The 27557-nt window shown below is 31.7% G+C and overlaps 1 protein-coding gene across 1 annotated transcript; it reads right to left on the bottom strand.

Annotated features, from left to right (window-relative positions):
• Positions 1-1540: 1540 nt before the first annotated feature.
• LOC143045317 (uncharacterized) lies at positions 1541-5154 on the bottom strand. Its single transcript, XM_076217750.1, has one exon. The coding sequence runs from the start codon at positions 4748-4750 to the stop codon at positions 2357-2359; it is 2394 nt and encodes a 797-aa protein (XP_076073865.1). The 5' UTR covers positions 4751-5154; the 3' UTR covers positions 1541-2356.
• Positions 5155-27557: the final 22403 nt, after the last annotated feature.

The raw sequence follows: 27557 nt of genomic DNA on the forward strand, positions 1-27557 counted from the left end.
AGAAAATAACTGCAATGCATATGTATATGGATCGTATACACTAGCAGTGATACTTTGAAATCTACTGACATTGTAACAATAGACTTTGGCAGCAGAAATTTACAAATGTTCAAATTACATTAAATCGATAAAAAACTAAGACGACAACTTCAAGATAACAAAGTAATCACATGAACCCAAAGGTAACAATAAAGGCATTAGAATTAGACTGCTGTTCACTAGTCATGATATCGATTTTATCGAAAATAAATCTGGGTCACAAACCAAAATCGAGGGAAACACATCAACTATAAGAGGAAAACAACGGAACAGCAGAAGTACTCAACTGCAACGAAAGCAAACGCCACCATACATAGAAACTGTCATATTCCTCACAATGAACAGGACATTTGAAGAAACATGGTGGGTTTAACCTGGTTTAATTGCTAGCCACAACCTCCCGCTTATATAGCAATGTTAAATGCTTAAATGACAACATTACGTGACATGTGAATACAACTTACAAATAAACGCCAGAAAACTCAGAACAGAGTAATACACAAAAAAGATAGTACAAAACAACATTTTAACCACAGAATAAAAACGGACTCCATACGAACAAAGCCGGTCATTTTGACAAGGGAAGCGTCTCCTGCTTTGCATGCATAACCCTCCATACTTTCCACACTCAGACAAAATATCACAATTGAAAAATAGGCAACAAAGTCGGAAAATATTCTAATACTTTAACCAAAAGAGCGAAAATATATAGCTAGTAAGTTAAGACACATATATCGTATCTGTCAACTGCAATATGTATTTAATGTTGGTTCCAGTGGTTCTTCCTCAACACTCTAGCGATGTTCTATTTTGTGTAAGTAAAGGACCTGTTAATGATATCCGTGTAGTGTGGATATGCACGATTGTAGAGTATAAATTTAGATGAGACAGAAGATACGTTTCTGATGAGGAAGGGAAAGTTGACAATAAGAAAATTGATATCCAGACCTTCCGTTTTTCATAACTAATTCACCTCATAAATGTTGACGATCAACGATCAGGAAGTCAAGCACTTTGCTGGTATCATCTTTTGTGTATTGTTTTTTTTTTAATCAGTGTGGTTCTTCTCCGAAAAGAGATAAAAGATACGAGAAAATAAACTGACAATGCCATGGTTTAAAAAGAAAACGACAAACAAACAAACAACAGTACAAAATAGTGAAAATACACAAATTTATATGACCTTCTATAAACAGTAATTTGAAAATACGATTCCAAAACTTGTAGATACACACTGTTCAAGAAGAAAAGTCGATCTTTCAATTTAGCACGGAGAATAGATAGTAGTGTAGAGCTCCGAAATATGAGAATTTTGATATGATGTGTATGTATGGAAACTGCCTGTACCAAGTCATGGATATAGCAGTTATTTTTCATTCGTTGCTACTTTAAGTTGGTTGATAAAGTTTTATGGACTTCCCTTTTTTTTTATTTACTTTGGAGTTTGGTTAGTTAATACACTTTGATAATACTGAAACTATCATTGTAAAGGAAACTGAAATGCAATGGTACTGTTTTAATGTATCAATAAACAAACAATTGTGGTATCTTAAAAAAATCAATATTGTTATTATACTGATACTCTAAAAACATAGTCATCATACATGAACTGTTGATAAATGAAGTACAAATACTATAAAATCTAAAACCGAAAGATATTAATACTAGTAGTTGTAAAACATAACATCAAAATCTTTTTCATGATAACGGATAATGTGTATGAACAGTCACAATATGTAATGTTCATGTCGGATCACATTGTAACATGTACGGTAAGGCAAAAAATGTATGTTCCCTATTACATCTTTGGAAAAAAAGGGTAAAGGAAGGTACAGATTTTTCTAATTTTAACAATTTTTAAGGTGGTACCGAACACTACAGGAAGATAACTCGGTAAAGTCAGCTAAACGTTTTAATTACGTTGTGTTTTAAAAGGAATATTAAGCTTCTCAATGATCAAAACTGGTGTTTGTCAAACTACTATATAACCAGTGTAATTTTTCTGATAAAACGGTTGGTTCAAAATATTTGAAATTTTTATAGTTTTGTTAAAGGGTCAAAGTAAATACTTTGACAAAATTTTATGAAAATTAAACGAGTCAAATTAATTTTAGTGAAAGTGTTGGGTACCACCTTAAAAAATAAAAAACCTTTAAGATGAGCTATTTTTAGCTTTAAAACTAGGGAGGGTAGGGTAATAGGAAACAAACTTTTTTTTAATTGGCCTAACACATAAGTTTTAAATCAGTTACTCTTCTTTTTGCTAGACGAACATGTATATCATGAGTAATATTTAAGGTCAAGATTCAAAAACCTGTTACGCAACATTTTCTTCCACCATATTAATCCCTCTGTAAATCAAATGACTTTCTACAATCTCGTCTATCTTTCTCCTCATTCTTAGAATTTTTCTTCTCTCATTCAAAGAGCACATTCGTTTTAAAAGTTTTGGAATGAAACTGACAAATAGTGTTGTTGCAGTTTGCGTGACAACATTCAATTCTTGAAAACCATCAAAATTGACTAAAATACCCAACGAAATATATAAACAAAATATTATGATGCTAATTTTTATAACTGAGACAAACACTTCAACTCGTATTGGTTTGTATGTATAAACAATGTATTTATAAAGATCCAGCGGGATATTTGCACCTTCAACTTCTTTTTTGTACAAATGTTGCATAATACCCAGCTTCTTTCCTTTTCGTTTACAAACTTTTTTGGTTTGTACAAAAAGTTCTTCATATGTATCATTTACTGAATGAATACTGTCGTATATGTACATAACAATTGTTATTCCGAATATCACCCATCCCTCTGTATAACTTGGGTTTACAAATAGCCCTGTATATGTAAAAATAGCAACTTTTGCGATAAATATAAAACTGTCAACGAATATAATGGAAAACATGTAAAAAGTTATCATTAACATCACAAATATGCAAGGTAAAATAAAAACAACCAAGCATTTCCCAATCGAACCTTTGTCGCCTAGCAAAGCTATCAGATTTTTTGTGTATGCTTTGAATACGATCAATATCCCAAAAATTGTAGGAAAACCAAAAACTGCAATAGTTATCAAAAGTTCAATTAAACAAGCAAATAAATAAAATATGCCTACTATAATTAAAAACATGTAAGTAAAAATACCACGGTGAATGTGGTTTGTGAAATACTGAAATCTGCCTAGTTGTAAATTTAAAACATATCCCCAAAAGCATGGATTCAATAAGGAAAAAATATTGGCTAGCATTGTTTGGTGAATCTTTGTATATCCTCCTTGGCTATTACATAAAACACGTTTAGTTCCAAACCTTTCTCTTAATCTTAAATTCATAGTCAAGGGCGACGATGGTTCCGAATTATTAACCGGAAGTCCGCTTACAAGTGTTTCTCCAAGATCTCGTGGTACAGTAATAAAAATTATCAAACATCCGATATACGCACCTAACGCAACAAATGGTCCTCCGAGAAATATTAGAAAATTGTCTTTACTTCGATGGTATCCAGCTATCATTGATAAGAAATCCCTTGGGGCGCCTTGCTTGACACTTTCGATGATAAATTCTCGGTGGTATATCAAGTGAACCGAAACTTTAAGAAAAATAACAAGAAGACTTGCTACTGCTAATAAACATCGAATTATTCGCGAGGTAGTGATTGGATGAATCAAACAGCAGCGTCTGATCGGACTTGCAATTATTGAAAGTACAGTGATTGGGTTATGGTCTATCCATAATATTTCAAGTGGTCCCGATTCCTGGAGCAATGGTGTTGATTCGGTCGGATTACCTTTCGTCTGATGATCGACGGCTGGCCTAAGAAGCATAAATATATTGTCTATTCCATTAGCATCTAAGTGCTTATAGATATAAGCCAGAACCCATGCGAGTACTATTCCGAAATAAAGATAAAGCACAACACCAATCACAAATGGACAGATCCACCAAACACTTCCGAATTTGAATGATTCGCCAGGACAAACAATCGTCATATTCTTGGTATTGACATCAAAAATCTGTTTGCAACATTTATATCCAATAGTTTCAACAGGACAGATGACTTGTTTGCATAATTTGTACAAAAAAAGGCTTTTGATGAAGATTCTAGTTTTGAAACACCAGTAGCTATAGTTGTACTGGTCATGCATCTTGGTTAGATCATGGTAAAGGTCAGCAAACGCCAAAGCAAATCTTTCCGTTGTATTTTTCTGTCCAATAGCTATATTACAATTGCCTTTAACGGTTACGTTAAGCCATAGTGGATATGAAGTGTACTTTTTTAGCATTCCCATGGAGAGAGTTTCATATTCTGCTGGCCAATCAAGATACTGTTCCCCTCCTTCAAAACCATCGAATGTCCAAACCCATTCTAATGGCTGAATAACACATTTCGTGTATTTCAACGTCGACGAATGGTTACAGAACTGAAAATGCAAGTTCACAAACCTGTACTTGAATTTTGTCACTTTATATGTAAAATATTGCTTACTTTCCGGAGTAAAATGAAAAGAACAGTCTTTGTCCAGTTTCTTTTGATCCTCATATGGCCGAATATCAGTGTAGTTACTGCATCTAATGTTCGAAGATTTCGCTACGTTTGTATGACAAAATCTATTCTTTCTGTGAGAAACTAAATTTGGTATGCTTTCACATAATGTTGTATTAAAAAAATAAAACAGAATGACACAGAATAGTCCTACTTCCATACTTCAATTTGATGTTCTTCATATATCCCAGTTATATGTTGACAAAATACCTGTCTTTCACCTGTGTATATCTATTTTTGTATCAAACCCATGCTAATTTGAATTGTAATGGATTTTCCAATCGTCATTTAAATCCCGAAATCAGGTCGAGTTTCATATATTTACAGGACTTCTCACACTTACTTATTTATCTATACAATTAATGTGCATGTACTTCCTAAATGCATCAGATCTATTATATGCGGAAATTATACAATCGGTGAATTGCTCTCTTCCTAAAGTCTCGTGGTGATACTTGCGATCACTTAACCGTTATCAACGTTTTTGTTTTATTCAATTTCTTAATCTTATGTACATAACTTCCTAAATATGCATCTATTGTATGTGGAAACTATGCAAATGCTGAATTGTTTTCTTCTTCAAATTCTCGAGATACTTGCATCGTTATTTATGTGTTTGTATTTATCTCTTTTTGAGATGCAGGATAAAGATCTGAAATATCAAATAATGACTTTTTTAGTTCAATTTACTTTTTATAAGCATGGTATACGCATTCATTTAGAAGTTCGATAACGAAAACACTCTATAGTTCTGAAAGTCCATTATTGACACTCAATTTGATCTGTCAGTGTTTAACAATATTACTTAAACTTGTTCTTCTTTTACAAGTCTCTTTTCTTCACAATGTGGATTTATAGCTGTAGATACAGAGCCTGTGAAGTTCAACTTTCGTGTTGAATGGACCGAATTTGACCCCTTTTGAATTCTGTCAAGGTAACCCATTAAGATGAGATAAGGCAGGTCATTACAATTGAAAACATATATTTACTTTCAAATATGAAATGACTAATAGTCACCAAACTATGGTGTCTTTTCGAACTTACACCGAATAAAGCAATTCGGTTATTTACATTTTATTCTACTAAACAAAATGAATTCTGACACTGTTTTTCCAATTATATATATAACAAAATATCCTAATGCATTAGTTAGTGGAATAGTATACACCAAACAAAACCTAACAAATATCTTAACAACATGTTGAATGCACAACATTTTAAGGTCATGTATTGTGAACTTTCAGTATCGGTGTATTTAAAAACTTCCTCATGTGACTTCACACAACCAATTTAAATGTACGGATAATTTAAATACACTTCCAAAAAATAAGAGGTGGAAATTCCGATTTAAAAAGACTTACGCTGCTAATTTACCATATTGTACATGTATGTGATGCATATGATCGCAATGCCAGAGAAAATGAATTATTTGTTATTGTTGATATATTCTGTGTTAAGATTGTGTTACTGTCACTCTCAACAATCGAACATTTTTCAGTCACATTTTACCGATTCTGGAAATATGTCTAACATTGCCAATTCTTCTGAAGGCATACCATGCAGTCGTTACAAGGAATTAAGACCGTATAAAGACAGAAAGGCTTTGGATAAAGAATGCATTATTTCTTTTACTCCGAGTAGTAAACAATACTTTACCTATAAAGTTATGAAATATAAATTCAAGTTTGTGCCAATCCATCTGAGGTTTCTGAACTTGTCATCGCAGACGGAAATTCATTATACCAGGTGTGTGATCCAACCCATGGATTGGATTTGGACATTTCGTGGAGTTGAGGGGAACTACGGTGGACGGCAGTATCTAACCTGGCCACCAGAATATGGAACGCTCTCAATTGGCATGTTAAAAGCACACACTTCAATACCACTTCACATGAACCTAACCGTTCAAGGTAAATGTGATTTAGTGATTGGTGCCAAAAATACAACAATGCGCCTGGCAATGGCTTTTAATAATTTTACCAATGATCTTGCATTGACCAAAGATGAATATAATTATAGCTACTGGTGTTATAAAGAAAGAATATTTGTCGAAAATTACTTTTTATATCAGCTCTGCCTTCATGTCATTTGTCCAATTGAGACGATAGGTTATAGATGCTGCAAACATACATATGACGTTAATATTCATGGATTTACAATCCGATGTCCTGGACATTTCTATGTGTTTGATGGCGTATGGTGGGTGTGCCCATTTGTAATCGGCTTCATATTGTATTTATACTTTGCGTTAATGCTTTTTTCTCTTCTTTCTATGCTGTACAAACACCTACCGTTAATAACTGGGAATAGTAGCAAAAACTTTCAACAAATTCCAAGTATATGCAAACAAAAATATAAAAATGTATCTGCAAGCATGAATTTAAAAGAAAAGGAAAAATGGATTCACCATAATCCAGTTACTCTGTTTGCAATTTGTGTCATGCCGCTTAGAAAGTGCTGTCGTCTGTATCCGGTTCTGACATCTCGAGTACTGCGTTTTATTATCGCTGCTTTAAGTGTTACGATTATATTTTTAAAAGTGTTTGTTCATTTTCAATACGACCGCGCATTCATAATAGAAAGTGTTAAGCAGGGAGCGCCTATGAATTTTCTATCAATGATAGCTGGTTACCAACTGAGCAAACATAACTTTCTCATATTTCTCGGCGGTCCGTATGTTGCACTCGGAGCATATTTGCTGTGTTTTGTTGTTTTGGTCTGCTCTCCGAAATGCTTCTCAGACTTTCTTGAAGTGGGTTTACCCGAGAAAACAAATAAACCCAGATTTGTTGTAACAATCGATTTAAAACTACGAGAGTTTTTTGGTTCACGCAGGATTCTGACTTTTCGAGAAAACGGGTACGCAAAGATTCAGAAAACTATGCTTGCAAACATATTTTCACTTCTCAATCCGAGGTTTTGGAAATACGCAATTTCACTTCAAATTGGCCGATTCAAACATATTGCGGAAAAATTAATTGGACACAGTATAGTTCTTAATTGTTTCAAAGTGACGGCTTTTGTTTTTCCTTATCTTGCTTTTTGCTTCTTCGAATTGCTATTTACATTAATGTGTTATGGCTTTCCAACTGTTTTTGCTATTGGACTAGTCTATCGAGCTTATTCCAGGAACGTTTATGATTGGTTAAAAAACAAAAAGATAGGGTACCCTGCTATGTTTGTTGTCTTACCTGTTTGTATTGTTCTGTTAACTTTTACTGTTTATATGTTTTCGATTATTTTTATTGATAGCTTTATTTTCTTGGCGAGAGTTGCAATATTTACATATACGGGTCTTTTCGCAAATCCAAGTTACACAGAAGGATATCTTATCTTTTCTATAACTGTAACAATGTACTTATATGATAGCACCAATTCCATAAATGAAACGTACGAACAACTCTTCAATCAGACAAAGAAAGTGTGTAAACGATTAAACAGTCCACTTGAAGAGGATTACTCAGTTATACTCCACATAAAGGACATTGAAGGAGCGAGAATACCGCTGGAGTTATACATGTTCGTAGTAGACGCTCAAAAACCAAAAAGAGTTGAAATTTTGAAATCATTTCTAAAAATAACTACCATATTCTTATGTTTGTACATTTCGGTTGGCATTTTAACGCGATTTGATGGATTTCAGCAGCTTTCTGTAGTAACGCAAACTGCAACCACGACTTTTGTATGCCTCGTTCCGAAAATATTTACAAGGATGTGTACTTTAAATGAAAGACGTGAAATTCTTCAAATGAGAAGTAAAATTCATAAACATGTTGAACATTTTCTTTTATATAAGGGAGTTGAGTGTGGTGGAATAAAATCAAAGAATGGAACTGAAAACATGAATATGGACTCAGATGTTGAAAATAACCTACATTGATGCAATTTGAATTAAAATTGTAAATAACATGAAGATTAATATTTAGATCAGTATTAGTAATAAAATGAATAAATATTAATACAACCAGTTTTTAGTGTGGTAAAACTTTTGTTCTTACATCGTTGTCAATATAATGGAATTTTATGAGATTTTCATACAAGTGAGATGTTTAGCTAGCTTTAAAACCAGGTTTAATCCACAATTTTCTAAATAGTATAAGGAAAATTCCTTAACCAACTCAGGAGTATGGCAGTTATTATTCATTCGTTTGATGTGTTTGAGCATTTGATTTTGCCAATCGATAACGGGCTTTCCGTTTTGAATTTTCCTCGGAGTTCGGTATTTTGTAATTTTACTTTTTACTTTAAAAAAAAGGTCTATATGCATATATCGTACAAGAAGCTCCAGAAGGGGACCGTTTGCTCGCCTTAATCAGCTTCCAATGTTTTTTTTTGAAACATTTTCTAATAAACGTTTATACTCTAAATGATATGCTTTAAAATTCGCTTTTTTTTCATAATGAGGGATCAACCAATGGGTGACATAATGAAAGGATTCTTTTGGAGCTGTTTATATACAAGATATGCCCTTTTTAATTATTATTATTTAATCAAAGATAAATATAAAAAATAAATTAGAATATGACTGTAGTCTGCATTTTCAGTTGATCCACATGCAATTATATTGTAAATATCAGGGTTAATCGGAGGAAGGAAAGAGTCACATAAGATTGTCCCTTCTGTACGCCAGACGCAAGTTTAGTGCAAAAGACTCATCAGTGACGCTCGAATCTAAATACAGGTATTTAATTAAAAGGCAAAATAAAATCCAAGTTGAAGAGCATTGAGGAACGAATATTCCAAAAAGGTTTTGTCAAATACAGCTAAGGTAATATATCCCTGTGGTAGAAAACCCTCAGTAATTCGAAAATTTCAAAGCTTTGTAAACAGCGAATTTATAATAATAATAATAATAATAATAATAATAATAATAATAATACAATTATAAGAATATATATACAAAGGAAATTATGAGAAGGCAACCGACCCAAAAAAATCATGAAACAAGAATGTGTCCCCAGTACACGGATGCCCCACTCGTACTATCATTTTCTATGCTCAGTGGACCGTGAAGTGGAAGTAAAAACTCTAATTTGAAATTTAAATTAGAAAGATCATTTCATAAGGAATATGTGTATCTAAGTTTCAAGTTGATTGGACTTCAACTTCATCAAAAACTACCTTGACCAAAAACTTTAACCTGAAACTTGCACTATCATTTTCTATGTTTAGTGGACCATGGAATTGGTGTTAAAAGTCTAATTTGGCATTAAAATGAGAAAGATCATATCATAAGGAACATGTGTACTAAGTTTCAAGTTGATTGGACTTTAACTTCATCAAAAACTAACTTGACCAAAAACTTTAACCTGAAATGGGACGAACGAATGAACGAACTGACGGACGAACGGACCCACAGACCAGAAAACTACCGTAGGTGGGGCATAAAAATATAGTTCATTCATTAAGACAATTAAAACATATCCATACAGATCGATCTACTCTTCTTTTAACACATACTACTATATCCGATTTAAAATATGCATAACAAGAATGTGTCCACAGTACACGGATGCCCCACTCGCACGATCATTTTCTATGTTTAGTGGACCGTGAAATTGGAATAAATTCTCTAATTTGGCATTAAAATTAGAATGATCTTATCAAAGGGAACATGTATACTAAGTTTCAAGTTGATTGGACTTCTACTTTGTCAAAAACTACCTTGACCAAAAACTTTAACCTGAAATTTGCACTATCATTTTCTATGTTCAGTGAACCGTAAAATTGGGGTCAAAACTCTAATTTGGCATTTAAATTAGAAAGATCATATCATAGGGCACATGTATACTAAATTTCAAGTTGATTGGACTTCAACTTCATCAAAAACTACCTTGACCAAAAACTTTAACCTGAAGCGGGACAGACGGACGAACGAACAGACGGACGGACGAACGGACGCACAGACCAGAAAACATAATGCCCCTCTACTATCGTAGGTGGGGCATAAAAATCCGGTTGCAATCTGATAACTCCATATTCAACCTTTAGTTTTCCTTTTAACAGTTTTGGGACACCATTTTGTGAGGTCTTTGCTTTTGTGTGTATTTTTCAGGTAAGATTAGTATTTTCGAGGAGTTATTTTTCAATCGGGTATCTGTCTTTCGTTGATTTCTTCTTTACATTGTCCAATTGGTATGTACCAAGTCTCGCTTTTGTGCTAAACATTGTCACTATAAGTCTTATTTTGTTTGGAATTCAAGTGATCCCAACTGTTAGATATAGAACTCAAATGCATGTGGTGTGAGTGCCAATTAGACAACTCTCCATCCAAATAACAATTTATAAAAATAAACCATTATAGGTCAATGTACGGCCTTCAACACGGAGCCTTGGCCCACACCGAACAAAAAGCTATAAAGGACCCCAAAATAACTAGTGTAAAACCATTCAAAGGGGATATGTTCATTATGCATGCATGATGTATGAAAAAGAGTTAACTCGGATATTTCTTTCTTAACTGTAATCGTTTATACATGCTACCAAGTGATTACAGAACAACACCAATTCATTATTTATGAGAACATGATCATATAGTGCCTGTCACCGTCACTTTCAGCTGATTGAGTCGTAACGCCATTTTTTCTATTGAAAGACTTCAGTGGTGCTGCGTGGAAGACTACTTAGAGTAGCATAATGTCAACTGGCAAAAACGGTCCGTTTTTTTATATATATAATTATTTTTCATTCACTTAAACGCGAACTAATTTTCATCTTACAAATAAACATTCGTTTTTGTTTTTTCCACTTTATTCGTTGCCGGTGGACAATCGTTTTTTTGTTTTTTGTTTGTTTGTTTATTTGTTCAGTTTTAGAATCTATAAGGCAGCAACCATTTGATTTTCTGGGGGGGGGGGGGGGGCTATGGATTTTTTCTGGACAAACTTTTTTTTCGCGACAAGTCGAAAACAATTTTTTTCTTTCAATTTTAGCATTACATATAGTGGCAGCTGAGGGTGAAACAAACATATTTTTTTTCTCAGAATCAAAAACAAATTATTTTTTTCTCCAAAAACTGGAAACAAACTTTTCAATCAAATGGTTGCTGCCTAACGTGACGGTTTTTTTCACCTACGTTTTTATATGATAAAGACAAAAATTTCCATTCTGTGTTTATTTTGTAGCCGTATCCTTCTTTATGATATAGGTACACCAACTTGATTTTTAATCCCTATTGAGTCATAAAAAAAAGGTTTGAATCGACCTCCACTATCCATGATTCCGTAATGAGGTGTATATTTAGAACGATTTGACATAAGTACATGCTCACTATTCATTTTTCTTGAAATGGATGCTTGTAATATATTTTTTTTTGTTCATTTTTAAAAGATGACTTTTAATTTGTGAACGTCACATGGCGGCCGTTTTCGTCATTTTTTCTTTTCCAGTGAAAGCTGCATCTGCTTAGGTAGCAATAAACAGTTAGGAAAAAATAATAAAATTAGCCCTTATGAATTTTACCATTCCCTTTTCATTGCTTTCTTGCAATATCAAGCTTACTGTTTGTGTCATATATGGGCATATGTATGTAATCAGAATCTTTCATAGATTTTATTTCCAGTATATAAAATGGTAAAATATAATTTCTTTTTGGTGTATCCATGGCAACAATCTGCATTTATTTGTTATAAAATATTGCAAAAAGGGGGGGAAAGATGTCACATATTTCCCCAAAATTTGACTAAAAGTAGAATTTCAATTGCTTGAAGTAATACCTTTTCTGAAACTGTGTACATATATCATTCAGCAAATCCAATGAAAATCATATGTCTTTCATCTCATTTTTTTGTAAAATTGCGTCAAAAACTTCGTGTAGAAAAAGAGTGTTTGTAAACAGTACATTAATTTCTGGACCGATGGCCGGTCTAGCTATGAAAATACGGACTGTCAAACAGAAAACAGCCCATAAAACATGTAAAAAATAATCTTGATGCTCTTATAAACTACCTTTGAAGGCTAAATTAACACTCATCTGTCTAAAAATGAATTTTATTTCACAATAACTTTCCTATTTGAAAAATCCACAGGGGCCATAATGCGAAACTAAACTCCTAACTGTGTATTGCTACCTTAATAGTAAATATTTTTTTCAAAATCTCCCTTTTAACTTATTTTCTGAGTTCTGCTAGCTAAAACGAGTAAATTGGCCTTTTATTTTTGAAAATTGGTTGAGTAATGAATATTTTATGAAGGTTAGCAGTTGACACTGAAACGCGACAAAAACTGATTTTAAGAAAGGTGCCAAGTCAAAGTGTAAAATCTTGTCTCTACCTCAATGTTTAGCCAAATCTTAAAAATTGTACCTCTTTTGGCAGTTTTTTAATGTTGAATATCATAATAAGATCTCTGATGATGCACCATTGTACAAAATTGAGCAATTTTAATCATAAAAATGTTAATCTTTATGCTTATTGCATACCAAAGACTTGATTAAAAACTTGGTGATGGGGATCAATTTCTTACATCTGATTTAACTATACATCTAATATATGCCAAAATGTAACATGAAATCTTGATAAAAACAATAATATGATATATTCGCAAGAAAAAAACCAACGCGTTCAATACTTGTGCTACTACATGCAGCCCAATCCATCAGAAGCAAGCGTTAAGCCGAAAGAGTACAAATAAAAGCCTAGTGTCAAAATGTCTAATTTTGGTTGCTAAGGACTGTAAACAATAAAATTGACACACATTGTCATTGTTAAACACTTAATTTACTCAGAAGTTGATTTTGAATCTAAATATCAATAGATTTGTGGCATGAAAAGTCTTAAATTATACAATTCTGAGCTTGGTAAGTATGCCATAAGGTAGCAATAAACAGTTAGGAAAAAATAATAAAATTAGCCCTTATGAATTTTACCATTCCCTTTTCATTGCTTTCTTGCAATATCAAGCTTACTGTTTGTGTCATATATGGGCATATGTATGTAATCAGAATCTTTCATAGATTTTATTTCCAGTATATAAAATGGTAAAATATAATTTCTTTTTGGTGTATCCATGGCAACAATCTGCATTTATTTGTTATAAAATATTGCAAAAAGGGGGGGAAAGATGTCACATATTTCCCCAAAATTTGACTAAAAGTAGAATTTCAATTGCTTGAAGTAATACCTTTTCTGAAACTGTGTACATATATCATTCAGCAAATCCAATGAAAATCATATGTCTTTCATCTCATTTTTTTGTAAAATTGCGTCAAAAACTTCGTGTAGAAAAAGAGTGTTTGTAAACAGTACATTAATTTCTGGACCGATGGCCGGTCTAGCTATGAAAATACGGACTGTCAAACAGAAAACAGCCCATAAAACATGTAAAAAATAATCTTGATGCTCTTATAAACTACCTTTGAAGGCTAAATTAACACTCATCTGTCTAAAAATGAATTTTATTTCACAATAACTTTCCTATTTGAAAAATCCACAGGGGCCATAATGCGAAACTAAACTCCTAACTGTGTATTGCTACCTTAATAGTAAATATTTTTTTCAAAATCTCCCTTTTAACTTATTTTCTGAGTTCTGCTAGCTAAAACGAGTAAATTGGCCTTTTATTTTTGAAAATTGGTTGAGTAATGAATATTTTATGAAGGTTAGCAGTTGACACTGAAACGCGACAAAAACTGATTTTAAGAAAGGTGCCAAGTCAAAGTGTAAAATCTTGTCTCTACCTCAATGTTTAGCCAAATCTTAAAAATTGTACCTCTTTTGGCAGTTTTTTAATGTTGAATATCATAATAAGATCTCTGATGATGCACCATTGTACAAAATTGAGCAATTTTAATCATAAAAATGTTAATCTTTATGCTTATTGCATACCAAAGACTTGATTAAAAACTTGGTGATGGGGATCAATTTCTTACATCTGATTTAACTATACATCTAATATATGCCAAAATGTAACATGAAATCTTGATAAAAACAATAATATGATATATTCGCAAGAAAAAAACCAACGCGTTCAATACTTGTGCTACTACATGCAGCCCAATCCATCAGAAGCAAGCGTTAAGCCGAAAGAGTACAAATAAAAGCCTAGTGTCAAAATGTCTAATTTTGGTTGCTAAGGACTGTAAACAATAAAATTGACACACATTGTCATTGTTAAACACTTAATTTACTCAGAAGTTGATTTTGAATCTAAATATCAATAGATTTGTGGCATGAAAAGTCTTAAATTATACAATTCTGAGCTTGGTAAGTATGCCATAAGGTAGCAATAAACAGTTAGGAAAAAATAATAAAATTAGCCCTTATGAATTTTACCATTCCCTTTTCATTGCTTTCTTGCAATATCAAGCTTACTGTTTGTGTCATATATGGGCATATGTATGTAATCAGAATCTTTCATAGATTTTATTTCCAGTATATAAAATGGTAAAATATAATTTCTTTTTGGTGTATCCATGGCAACAATCTGCATTTATTTGTTATAAAATATTGCAAAAAGGGGGGGAAAGATGTCACATATTTCCCCAAAATTTGACTAAAAGTAGAATTTCAATTGCTTGAAGTAATACCTTTTCTGAAACTGTGTACATATATCATTCAGCAAATCCAATGAAAATCATATGTCTTTCATCTCATTTTTTTGTAAAATTGCGTCAAAAACTTCGTGTAGAAAAAGAGTGTTTGTAAACAGTACATTAATTTCTGGACCGATGGCCGGTCTAGCTATGAAAATACGGACTGTCAAACAGAAAACAGCCCATAAAACATGTAAAAAATAATCTTGATGCTCTTATAAACTACCTTTGAAGGCTAAATTAACACTCATCTGTCTAAAAATGAATTTTATTTCACAATAACTTTCCTATTTGAAAAATCCACAGGGGCCATAATGCGAAACTAAACTCCTAACTGTGTATTGCTACCTTAATAGTAAATATTTTTTTCAAAATCTCCCTTTTAACTTATTTTCTGAGTTCTGCTAGCTAAAACGAGTAAATTGGCCTTTTATTTTTGAAAATTGGTTGAGTAATGAATATTTTATGAAGGTTAGCAGTTGACACTGAAACGCGACAAAAACTGATTTTAAGAAAGGTGCCAAGTCAAAGTGTAAAATCTTGTCTCTACCTCAATGTTTAGCCAAATCTTAAAAATTGTACCTCTTTTGGCAGTTTTTTAATGTTGAATATCATAATAAGATCTCTGATGATGCACCATTGTACAAAATTGAGCAATTTTAATCATAAAAATGTTAATCTTTATGCTTATTGCATACCAAAGACTTGATTAAAAACTTGGTGATGGGGATCAATTTCTTACATCTGATTTAACTATACATCTAATATATGCCAAAATGTAACATGAAATCTTGATAAAAACAATAATATGATATATTCGCAAGAAAAAAACCAACGCGTTCAATACTTGTGCTACTACATGCAGCCCAATCCATCAGAAGCAAGCGTTAAGCCGAAAGAGTACAAATAAAAGCCTAGTGTCAAAATGTCTAATTTTGGTTGCTAAGGACTGTAAACAATAAAATTGACACACATTGTCATTGTTAAACACTTAATTTACTCAGAAGTTGATTTTGAATCTAAATATCAATAGATTTGTGGCATGAAAAGTCTTAAATTATACAATTCTGAGCTTGGTAAGTATGCCATAAGGTAGCAATAAACAGTTAGGAAAAAATAATAAAATTAGCCCTTATGAATTTTACCATTCCCTTTTCATTGCTTTCTTGCAATATCAAGCTTACTGTTTGTGTCATATATGGGCATATGTATGTAATCAGAATCTTTCATAGATTTTATTTCCAGTATATAAAATGGTAAAATATAATTTCTTTTTGGTGTATCCATGGCAACAATCTGCATTTATTTGTTATAAAATATTGCAAAAAGGGGGGGAAAGATGTCACATATTTCCCCAAAATTTGACTAAAAGTAGAATTTCAATTGCTTGAAGTAATACCTTTTCTGAAACTGTGTACATATATCATTCAGCAAATCCAATGAAAATCATATGTCTTTCATCTCATTTTTTTGTAAAATTGCGTCAAAAACTTCGTGTAGAAAAAGAGTGTTTGTAAACAGTACATTAATTTCTGGACCGATGGCCGGTCTAGCTATGAAAATACGGACTGTCAAACAGAAAACAGCCCATAAAACATGTAAAAAATAATCTTGATGCTCTTATAAACTACCTTTGAAGGCTAAATTAACACTCATCTGTCTAAAAATGAATTTTATTTCACAATAACTTTCCTATTTGAAAAATCCACAGGGGCCATAATGCGAAACTAAACTCCTAACTGTGTATTGCTACCTTAATAGTAAATATTTTTTTCAAAATCTCCCTTTTAACTTATTTTCTGAGTTCTGCTAGCTAAAACGAGTAAATTGGCCTTTTATTTTTGAAAATTGGTTGAGTAATGAATATTTTATGAAGGTTAGCAGTTGACACTGAAACGCGACAAAAACTGATTTTAAGAAAGGTGCCAAGTCAAAGTGTAAAATCTTGTCTCTACCTCAATGTTTAGCCAAATCTTAAAAATTGTACCTCTTTTGGCAGTTTTTTAATGTTGAATATCATAATAAGATCTCTGATGATGCACCATTGTACAAAATTGAGCAATTTTAATCATAAAAATGTTAATCTTTATGCTTATTGCATACCAAAGACTTGATTAAAAACTTGGTGATGGGGATCAATTTCTTACATCTGATTTAACTATACATCTAATATATGCCAAAATGTAACATGAAATCTTGATAAAAACAATAATATGATATATTCGCAAGAAAAAAACCAACGCGTTCAATACTTGTGCTACTACATGCAGCCCAATCCATCAGAAGCAAGCGTTAAGCCGAAAGAGTACAAATAAAAGCCTAGTGTCAAAATGTCTAATTTTGGTTGCTAAGGACTGTAAACAATAAAATTGACACACATTGTCATTGTTAAACACTTAATTTACTCAGAAGTTGATTTTGAATCTAAATATCAATAGATTTGTGGCATGAAAAGTCTTAAATTATACAATTCTGAGCTTGGTAAGTATGCCATAAGGTAGCAATAAACAGTTAGGAAAAAATAATAAAATTAGCCCTTATGAATTTTACCATTCCCTTTTCATTGCTTTCTTGCAATATCAAGCTTACTGTTTGTGTCATATATGGGCATATGTATGTAATCAGAATCTTTCATAGATTTTATTTCCAGTATATAAAATGGTAAAATATAATTTCTTTTTGGTGTATCCATGGCAACAATCTGCATTTATTTGTTATAAAATATTGCAAAAAGGGGGGGAAAGATGTCACATATTTCCCCAAAATTTGACTAAAAGTAGAATTTCAATTGCTTGAAGTAATACCTTTTCTGAAACTGTGTACATATATCATTCAGCAAATCCAATGAAAATCATATGTCTTTCATCTCATTTTTTTGTAAAATTGCGTCAAAAACTTCGTGTAGAAAAAGAGTGTTTGTAAACAGTACATTAATTTCTGGACCGATGGCCGGTCTAGCTATGAAAATACGGACTGTCAAACAGAAAACAGCCCATAAAACATGTAAAAAATAATCTTGATGCTCTTATAAACTACCTTTGAAGGCTAAATTAACACTCATCTGTCTAAAAATGAATTTTATTTCACAATAACTTTCCTATTTGAAAAATCCACAGGGGCCATAATGCGAAACTAAACTCCTAACTGTGTATTGCTACCTTAATAGTAAATATTTTTTTCAAAATCTCCCTTTTAACTTATTTTCTGAGTTCTGCTAGCTAAAACGAGTAAATTGGCCTTTTATTTTTGAAAATTGGTTGAGTAATGAATATTTTATGAAGGTTAGCAGTTGACACTGAAACGCGACAAAAACTGATTTTAAGAAAGGTGCCAAGTCAAAGTGTAAAATCTTGTCTCTACCTCAATGTTTAGCCAAATCTTAAAAATTGTACCTCTTTTGGCAGTTTTTTAATGTTGAATATCATAATAAGATCTCTGATGATGCACCATTGTACAAAATTGAGCAATTTTAATCATAAAAATGTTAATCTTTATGCTTATTGCATACCAAAGACTTGATTAAAAACTTGGTGATGGGGATCAATTTCTTACATCTGATTTAACTATACATCTAATATATGCCAAAATGTAACATGAAATCTTGATAAAAACAATAATATGATATATTCGCAAGAAAAAAACCAACGCGTTCAATACTTGTGCTACTACATGCAGCCCAATCCATCAGAAGCAAGCGTTAAGCCGAAAGAGTACAAATAAAAGCCTAGTGTCAAAATGTCTAATTTTGGTTGCTAAGGACTGTAAACAATAAAATTGACACACATTGTCATTGTTAAACACTTAATTTACTCAGAAGTTGATTTTGAATCTAAATATCAATAGATTTGTGGCATGAAAAGTCTTAAATTATACAATTCTGAGCTTGGTAAGTATGCCATAAGGTAGCAATAAACAGTTAGGAAAAAATAATAAAATTAGCCCTTATGAATTTTACCATTCCCTTTTCATTGCTTTCTTGCAATATCAAGCTTACTGTTTGTGTCATATATGGGCATATGTATGTAATCAGAATCTTTCATAGATTTTATTTCCAGTATATAAAATGGTAAAATATAATTTCTTTTTGGTGTATCCATGGCAACAATCTGCATTTATTTGTTATAAAATATTGCAAAAAGGGGGGGAAAGATGTCACATATTTCCCCAAAATTTGACTAAAAGTAGAATTTCAATTGCTTGAAGTAATACCTTTTCTGAAACTGTGTACATATATCATTCAGCAAATCCAATGAAAATCATATGTCTTTCATCTCATTTTTTTGTAAAATTGCGTCAAAAACTTCGTGTAGAAAAAGAGTGTTTGTAAACAGTACATTAATTTCTGGACCGATGGCCGGTCTAGCTATGAAAATACGGACTGTCAAACAGAAAACAGCCCATAAAACATGTAAAAAATAATCTTGATGCTCTTATAAACTACCTTTGAAGGCTAAATTAACACTCATCTGTCTAAAAATGAATTTTATTTCACAATAACTTTCCTATTTGAAAAATCCACAGGGGCCATAATGCGAAACTAAACTCCTAACTGTGTATTGCTACCTTAATAGTAAATATTTTTTTCAAAATCTCCCTTTTAACTTATTTTCTGAGTTCTGCTAGCTAAAACGAGTAAATTGGCCTTTTATTTTTGAAAATTGGTTGAGTAATGAATATTTTATGAAGGTTAGCAGTTGACACTGAAACGCGACAAAAACTGATTTTAAGAAAGGTGCCAAGTCAAAGTGTAAAATCTTGTCTCTACCTCAATGTTTAGCCAAATCTTAAAAATTGTACCTCTTTTGGCAGTTTTTTAATGTTGAATATCATAATAAGATCTCTGATGATGCACCATTGTACAAAATTGAGCAATTTTAATCATAAAAATGTTAATCTTTATGCTTATTGCATACCAAAGACTTGATTAAAAACTTGGTGATGGGGATCAATTTCTTACATCTGATTTAACTATACATCTAATATATGCCAAAATGTAACATGAAATCTTGATAAAAACAATAATATGATATATTCGCAAGAAAAAAACCAACGCGTTCAATACTTGTGCTACTACATGCAGCCCAATCCATCAGAAGCAAGCGTTAAGCCGAAAGAGTACAAATAAAAGCCTAGTGTCAAAATGTCTAATTTTGGTTGCTAAGGACTGTAAACAATAAAATTGACACACATTGTCATTGTTAAACACTTAATTTACTCAGAAGTTGATTTTGAATCTAAATATCAATAGATTTGTGGCATGAAAAGTCTTAAATTATACAATTCTGAGCTTGGTAAGTATGCCATAAGGTAGCAATAAACAGTTAGGAAAAAATAATAAAATTAGCCCTTATGAATTTTACCATTCCCTTTTCATTGCTTTCTTGCAATATCAAGCTTACTGTTTGTGTCATATATGGGCATATGTATGTAATCAGAATCTTTCATAGATTTTATTTCCAGTATATAAAATGGTAAAATATAATTTCTTTTTGGTGTATCCATGGCAACAATCTGCATTTATTTGTTATAAAATATTGCAAAAAGGGGGGGAAAGATGTCACATATTTCCCCAAAATTTGACTAAAAGTAGAATTTCAATTGCTTGAAGTAATACCTTTTCTGAAACTGTGTACATATATCATTCAGCAAATCCAATGAAAATCATATGTCTTTCATCTCATTTTTTTGTAAAATTGCGTCAAAAACTTCGTGTAGAAAAAGAGTGTTTGTAAACAGTACATTAATTTCTGGACCGATGGCCGGTCTAGCTATGAAAATACGGACTGTCAAACAGAAAACAGCCCATAAAACATGTAAAAAATAATCTTGATGCTCTTATAAACTACCTTTGAAGGCTAAATTAACACTCATCTGTCTAAAAATGAATTTTATTTCACAATAACTTTCCTATTTGAAAAATCCACAGGGGCCATAATGCGAAACTAAACTCCTAACTGTGTATTGCTACCTTAATAGTAAATATTTTTTTCAAAATCTCCCTTTTAACTTATTTTCTGAGTTCTGCTAGCTAAAACGAGTAAATTGGCCTTTTATTTTTGAAAATTGGTTGAGTAATGAATATTTTATGAAGGTTAGCAGTTGACACTGAAACGCGACAAAAACTGATTTTAAGAAAGGTGCCAAGTCAAAGTGTAAAATCTTGTCTCTACCTCAATGTTTAGCCAAATCTTAAAAATTGTACCTCTTTTGGCAGTTTTTTAATGTTGAATATCATAATAAGATCTCTGATGATGCACCATTGTACAAAATTGAGCAATTTTAATCATAAAAATGTTAATCTTTATGCTTATTGCATACCAAAGACTTGATTAAAAACTTGGTGATGGGGATCAATTTCTTACATCTGATTTAACTATACATCTAATATATGCCAAAATGTAACATGAAATCTTGATAAAAACAATAATATGATATATTCGCAAGAAAAAAACCAACGCGTTCAATACTTGTGCTACTACATGCAGCCCAATCCATCAGAAGCAAGCGTTAAGCCGAAAGAGTACAAATAAAAGCCTAGTGTCAAAATGTCTAATTTTGGTTGCTAAGGACTGTAAACAATAAAATTGACACACATTGTCATTGTTAAACACTTAATTTACTCAGAAGTTGATTTTGAATCTAAATATCAATAGATTTGTGGCATGAAAAGTCTTAAATTATACAATTCTGAGCTTGGTAAGTATGCCATAAGGTAGCAATAAACAGTTAGGAAAAAATAATAAAATTAGCCCTTATGAATTTTACCATTCCCTTTTCATTGCTTTCTTGCAATATCAAGCTTACTGTTTGTGTCATATATGGGCATATGTATGTAATCAGAATCTTTCATAGATTTTATTTCCAGTATATAAAATGGTAAAATATAATTTCTTTTTGGTGTATCCATGGCAACAATCTGCATTTATTTGTTATAAAATATTGCAAAAAGGGGGGGAAAGATGTCACATATTTCCCCAAAATTTGACTAAAAGTAGAATTTCAATTGCTTGAAGTAATACCTTTTCTGAAACTGTGTACATATATCATTCAGCAAATCCAATGAAAATCATATGTCTTTCATCTCATTTTTTTGTAAAATTGCGTCAAAAACTTCGTGTAGAAAAAGAGTGTTTGTAAACAGTACATTAATTTCTGGACCGATGGCCGGTCTAGCTATGAAAATACGGACTGTCAAACAGAAAACAGCCCATAAAACATGTAAAAAATAATCTTGATGCTCTTATAAACTACCTTTGAAGGCTAAATTAACACTCATCTGTCTAAAAATGAATTTTATTTCACAATAACTTTCCTATTTGAAAAATCCACAGGGGCCATAATGCGAAACTAAACTCCTAACTGTGTATTGCTACCTTAATAGTAAATATTTTTTTCAAAATCTCCCTTTTAACTTATTTTCTGAGTTCTGCTAGCTAAAACGAGTAAATTGGCCTTTTATTTTTGAAAATTGGTTGAGTAATGAATATTTTATGAAGGTTAGCAGTTGACACTGAAACGCGACAAAAACTGATTTTAAGAAAGGTGCCAAGTCAAAGTGTAAAATCTTGTCTCTACCTCAATGTTTAGCCAAATCTTAAAAATTGTACCTCTTTTGGCAGTTTTTTAATGTTGAATATCATAATAAGATCTCTGATGATGCACCATTGTACAAAATTGAGCAATTTTAATCATAAAAATGTTAATCTTTATGCTTATTGCATACCAAAGACTTGATTAAAAACTTGGTGATGGGGATCAATTTCTTACATCTGATTTAACTATACATCTAATATATGCCAAAATGTAACATGAAATCTTGATAAAAACAATAATATGATATATTCGCAAGAAAAAAACCAACGCGTTCAATACTTGTGCTACTACATGCAGCCCAATCCATCAGAAGCAAGCGTTAAGCCGAAAGAGTACAAATAAAAGCCTAGTGTCAAAATGTCTAATTTTGGTTGCTAAGGACTGTAAACAATAAAATTGACACACATTGTCATTGTTAAACACTTAATTTACTCAGAAGTTGATTTTGAATCTAAATATCAATAGATTTGTGGCATGAAAAGTCTTAAATTATACAATTCTGAGCTTGGTAAGTATGCCATAAGGTAGCAATAAACAGTTAGGAAAAAATAATAAAATTAGCCCTTATGAATTTTACCATTCCCTTTTCATTGCTTTCTTGCAATATCAAGCTTACTGTTTGTGTCATATATGGGCATATGTATGTAATCAGAATCTTTCATAGATTTTATTTCCAGTATATAAAATGGTAAAATATAATTTCTTTTTGGTGTATCCATGGCAACAATCTGCATTTATTTGTTATAAAATATTGCAAAAAGGGGGGGAAAGATGTCACATATTTCCCCAAAATTTGACTAAAAGTAGAATTTCAATTGCTTGAAGTAATACCTTTTCTGAAACTGTGTACATATATCATTCAGCAAATCCAATGAAAATCATATGTCTTTCATCTCATTTTTTTGTAAAATTGCGTCAAAAACTTCGTGTAGAAAAAGAGTGTTTGTAAACAGTACATTAATTTCTGGACCGATGGCCGGTCTAGCTATGAAAATACGGACTGTCAAACAGAAAACAGCCCATAAAACATGTAAAAAATAATCTTGATGCTCTTATAAACTACCTTTGAAGGCTAAATTAACACTCATCTGTCTAAAAATGAATTTTATTTCACAATAACTTTCCTATTTGAAAAATCCACAGGGGCCATAATGCGAAACTAAACTCCTAACTGTGTATTGCTACCTTAATAGTAAATATTTTTTTCAAAATCTCCCTTTTAACTTATTTTCTGAGTTCTGCTAGCTAAAACGAGTAAATTGGCCTTTTATTTTTGAAAATTGGTTGAGTAATGAATATTTTATGAAGGTTAGCAGTTGACACTGAAACGCGACAAAAACTGATTTTAAGAAAGGTGCCAAGTCAAAGTGTAAAATCTTGTCTCTACCTCAATGTTTAGCCAAATCTTAAAAATTGTACCTCTTTTGGCAGTTTTTTAATGTTGAATATCATAATAAGATCTCTGATGATGCACCATTGTACAAAATTGAGCAATTTTAATCATAAAAATGTTAATCTTTATGCTTATTGCATACCAAAGACTTGATTAAAAACTTGGTGATGGGGATCAATTTCTTACATCTGATTTAACTATACATCTAATATATGCCAAAATGTAACATGAAATCTTGATAAAAACAATAATATGATATATTCGCAAGAAAAAAACCAACGCGTTCAATACTTGTGCTACTACATGCAGCCCAATCCATCAGAAGCAAGCGTTAAGCCGAAAGAGTACAAATAAAAGCCTAGTGTCAAAATGTCTAATTTTGGTTGCTAAGGACTGTAAACAATAAAATTGACACACATTGTCATTGTTAAACACTTAATTTACTCAGAAGTTGATTTTGAATCTAAATATCAATAGATTTGTGGCATGAAAAGTCTTAAATTATACAATTCTGAGCTTGGTAAGTATGCCATAAGGTAGCAATAAACAGTTAGGAAAAAATAATAAAATTAGCCCTTATGAATTTTACCATTCCCTTTTCATTGCTTTCTTGCAATATCAAGCTTACTGTTTGTGTCATATATGGGCATATGTATGTAATCAGAATCTTTCATAGATTTTATTTCCAGTATATAAAATGGTAAAATATAATTTCTTTTTGGTGTATCCATGGCAACAATCTGCATTTATTTGTTATAAAATATTGCAAAAAGGGGGGGAAAGATGTCACATATTTCCCCAAAATTTGACTAAAAGTAGAATTTCAATTGCTTGAAGTAATACCTTTTCTGAAACTGTGTACATATATCATTCAGCAAATCCAATGAAAATCATATGTCTTTCATCTCATTTTTTTGTAAAATTGCGTCAAAAACTTCGTGTAGAAAAAGAGTGTTTGTAAACAGTACATTAATTTCTGGACCGATGGCCGGTCTAGCTATGAAAATACGGACTGTCAAACAGAAAACAGCCCATAAAACATGTAAAAAATAATCTTGATGCTCTTATAAACTACCTTTGAAGGCTAAATTAACACTCATCTGTCTAAAAATGAATTTTATTTCACAATAACTTTCCTATTTGAAAAATCCACAGGGGCCATAATGCGAAACTAAACTCCTAACTGTGTATTGCTACCTTAATAGTAAATATTTTTTTCAAAATCTCCCTTTTAACTTATTTTCTGAGTTCTGCTAGCTAAAACGAGTAAATTGGCCTTTTATTTTTGAAAATTGGTTGAGTAATGAATATTTTATGAAGGTTAGCAGTTGACACTGAAACGCGACAAAAACTGATTTTAAGAAAGGTGCCAAGTCAAAGTGTAAAATCTTGTCTCTACCTCAATGTTTAGCCAAATCTTAAAAATTGTACCTCTTTTGGCAGTTTTTTAATGTTGAATATCATAATAAGATCTCTGATGATGCACCATTGTACAAAATTGAGCAATTTTAATCATAAAAATGTTAATCTTTATGCTTATTGCATACCAAAGACTTGATTAAAAACTTGGTGATGGGGATCAATTTCTTACATCTGATTTAACTATACATCTAATATATGCCAAAATGTAACATGAAATCTTGATAAAAACAATAATATGATATATTCGCAAGAAAAAAACCAACGCGTTCAATACTTGTGCTACTACATGCAGCCCAATCCATCAGAAGCAAGCGTTAAGCCGAAAGAGTACAAATAAAAGCCTAGTGTCAAAATGTCTAATTTTGGTTGCTAAGGACTGTAAACAATAAAATTGACACACATTGTCATTGTTAAACACTTAATTTACTCAGAAGTTGATTTTGAATCTAAATATCAATAGATTTGTGGCATGAAAAGTCTTAAATTATACAATTCTGAGCTTGGTAAGTATGCCATAAGGTAGCAATAAACAGTTAGGAAAAAATAATAAAATTAGCCCTTATGAATTTTACCATTCCCTTTTCATTGCTTTCTTGCAATATCAAGCTTACTGTTTGTGTCATATATGGGCATATGTATGTAATCAGAATCTTTCATAGATTTTATTTCCAGTATATAAAATGGTAAAATATAATTTCTTTTTGGTGTATCCATGGCAACAATCTGCATTTATTTGTTATAAAATATTGCAAAAAGGGGGGGAAAGATGTCACATATTTCCCCAAAATTTGACTAAAAGTAGAATTTCAATTGCTTGAAGTAATACCTTTTCTGAAACTGTGTACATATATCATTCAGCAAATCCAATGAAAATCATATGTCTTTCATCTCATTTTTTTGTAAAATTGCGTCAAAAACTTCGTGTAGAAAAAGAGTGTTTGTAAACAGTACATTAATTTCTGGACCGATGGCCGGTCTAGCTATGAAAATACGGACTGTCAAACAGAAAACAGCCCATAAAACATGTAAAAAATAATCTTGATGCTCTTATAAACTACCTTTGAAGGCTAAATTAACACTCATCTGTCTAAAAATGAATTTTATTTCACAATAACTTTCCTATTTGAAAAATCCACAGGGGCCATAATGCGAAACTAAACTCCTAACTGTGTATTGCTACCTTAATAGTAAATATTTTTTTCAAAATCTCCCTTTTAACTTATTTTCTGAGTTCTGCTAGCTAAAACGAGTAAATTGGCCTTTTATTTTTGAAAATTGGTTGAGTAATGAATATTTTATGAAGGTTAGCAGTTGACACTGAAACGCGACAAAAACTGATTTTAAGAAAGGTGCCAAGTCAAAGTGTAAAATCTTGTCTCTACCTCAATGTTTAGCCAAATCTTAAAAATTGTACCTCTTTTGGCAGTTTTTTAATGTTGAATATCATAATAAGATCTCTGATGATGCACCATTGTACAAAATTGAGCAATTTTAATCATAAAAATGTTAATCTTTATGCTTATTGCATACCAAAGACTTGATTAAAAACTTGGTGATGGGGATCAATTTCTTACATCTGATTTAACTATACATCTAATATATGCCAAAATGTAACATGAAATCTTGATAAAAACAATAATATGATATATTCGCAAGAAAAAAACCAACGCGTTCAATACTTGTGCTACTACATGCAGCCCAATCCATCAGAAGCAAGCGTTAAGCCGAAAGAGTACAAATAAAAGCCTAGTGTCAAAATGTCTAATTTTGGTTGCTAAGGACTGTAAACAATAAAATTGACACACATTGTCATTGTTAAACACTTAATTTACTCAGAAGTTGATTTTGAATCTAAATATCAATAGATTTGTGGCATGAAAAGTCTTAAATTATACAATTCTGAGCTTGGTAAGTATGCCATAAGGTAGCAATAAACAGTTAGGAAAAAATAATAAAATTAGCCCTTATGAATTTTACCATTCCCTTTTCATTGCTTTCTTGCAATATCAAGCTTACTGTTTGTGTCAT

The sequence above is a fragment of the Mytilus galloprovincialis genome, chromosome 9, assembly GCF_965363235.1.
Source record: "Mytilus galloprovincialis chromosome 9, xbMytGall1.hap1.1, whole genome shotgun sequence".
NCBI lineage: Eukaryota > Metazoa > Mollusca > Bivalvia > Mytilida > Mytilidae > Mytilus > Mytilus galloprovincialis.

What these genes read in the sequence shown, in the direction of transcription:
- LOC143045317 (XM_076217750.1), bottom strand. Translation starts at nt 4,750, where the DNA reads ATGGAAGTAGGACTATTCTGTGTCATTCTGTTTTATTTTTTTAATACA.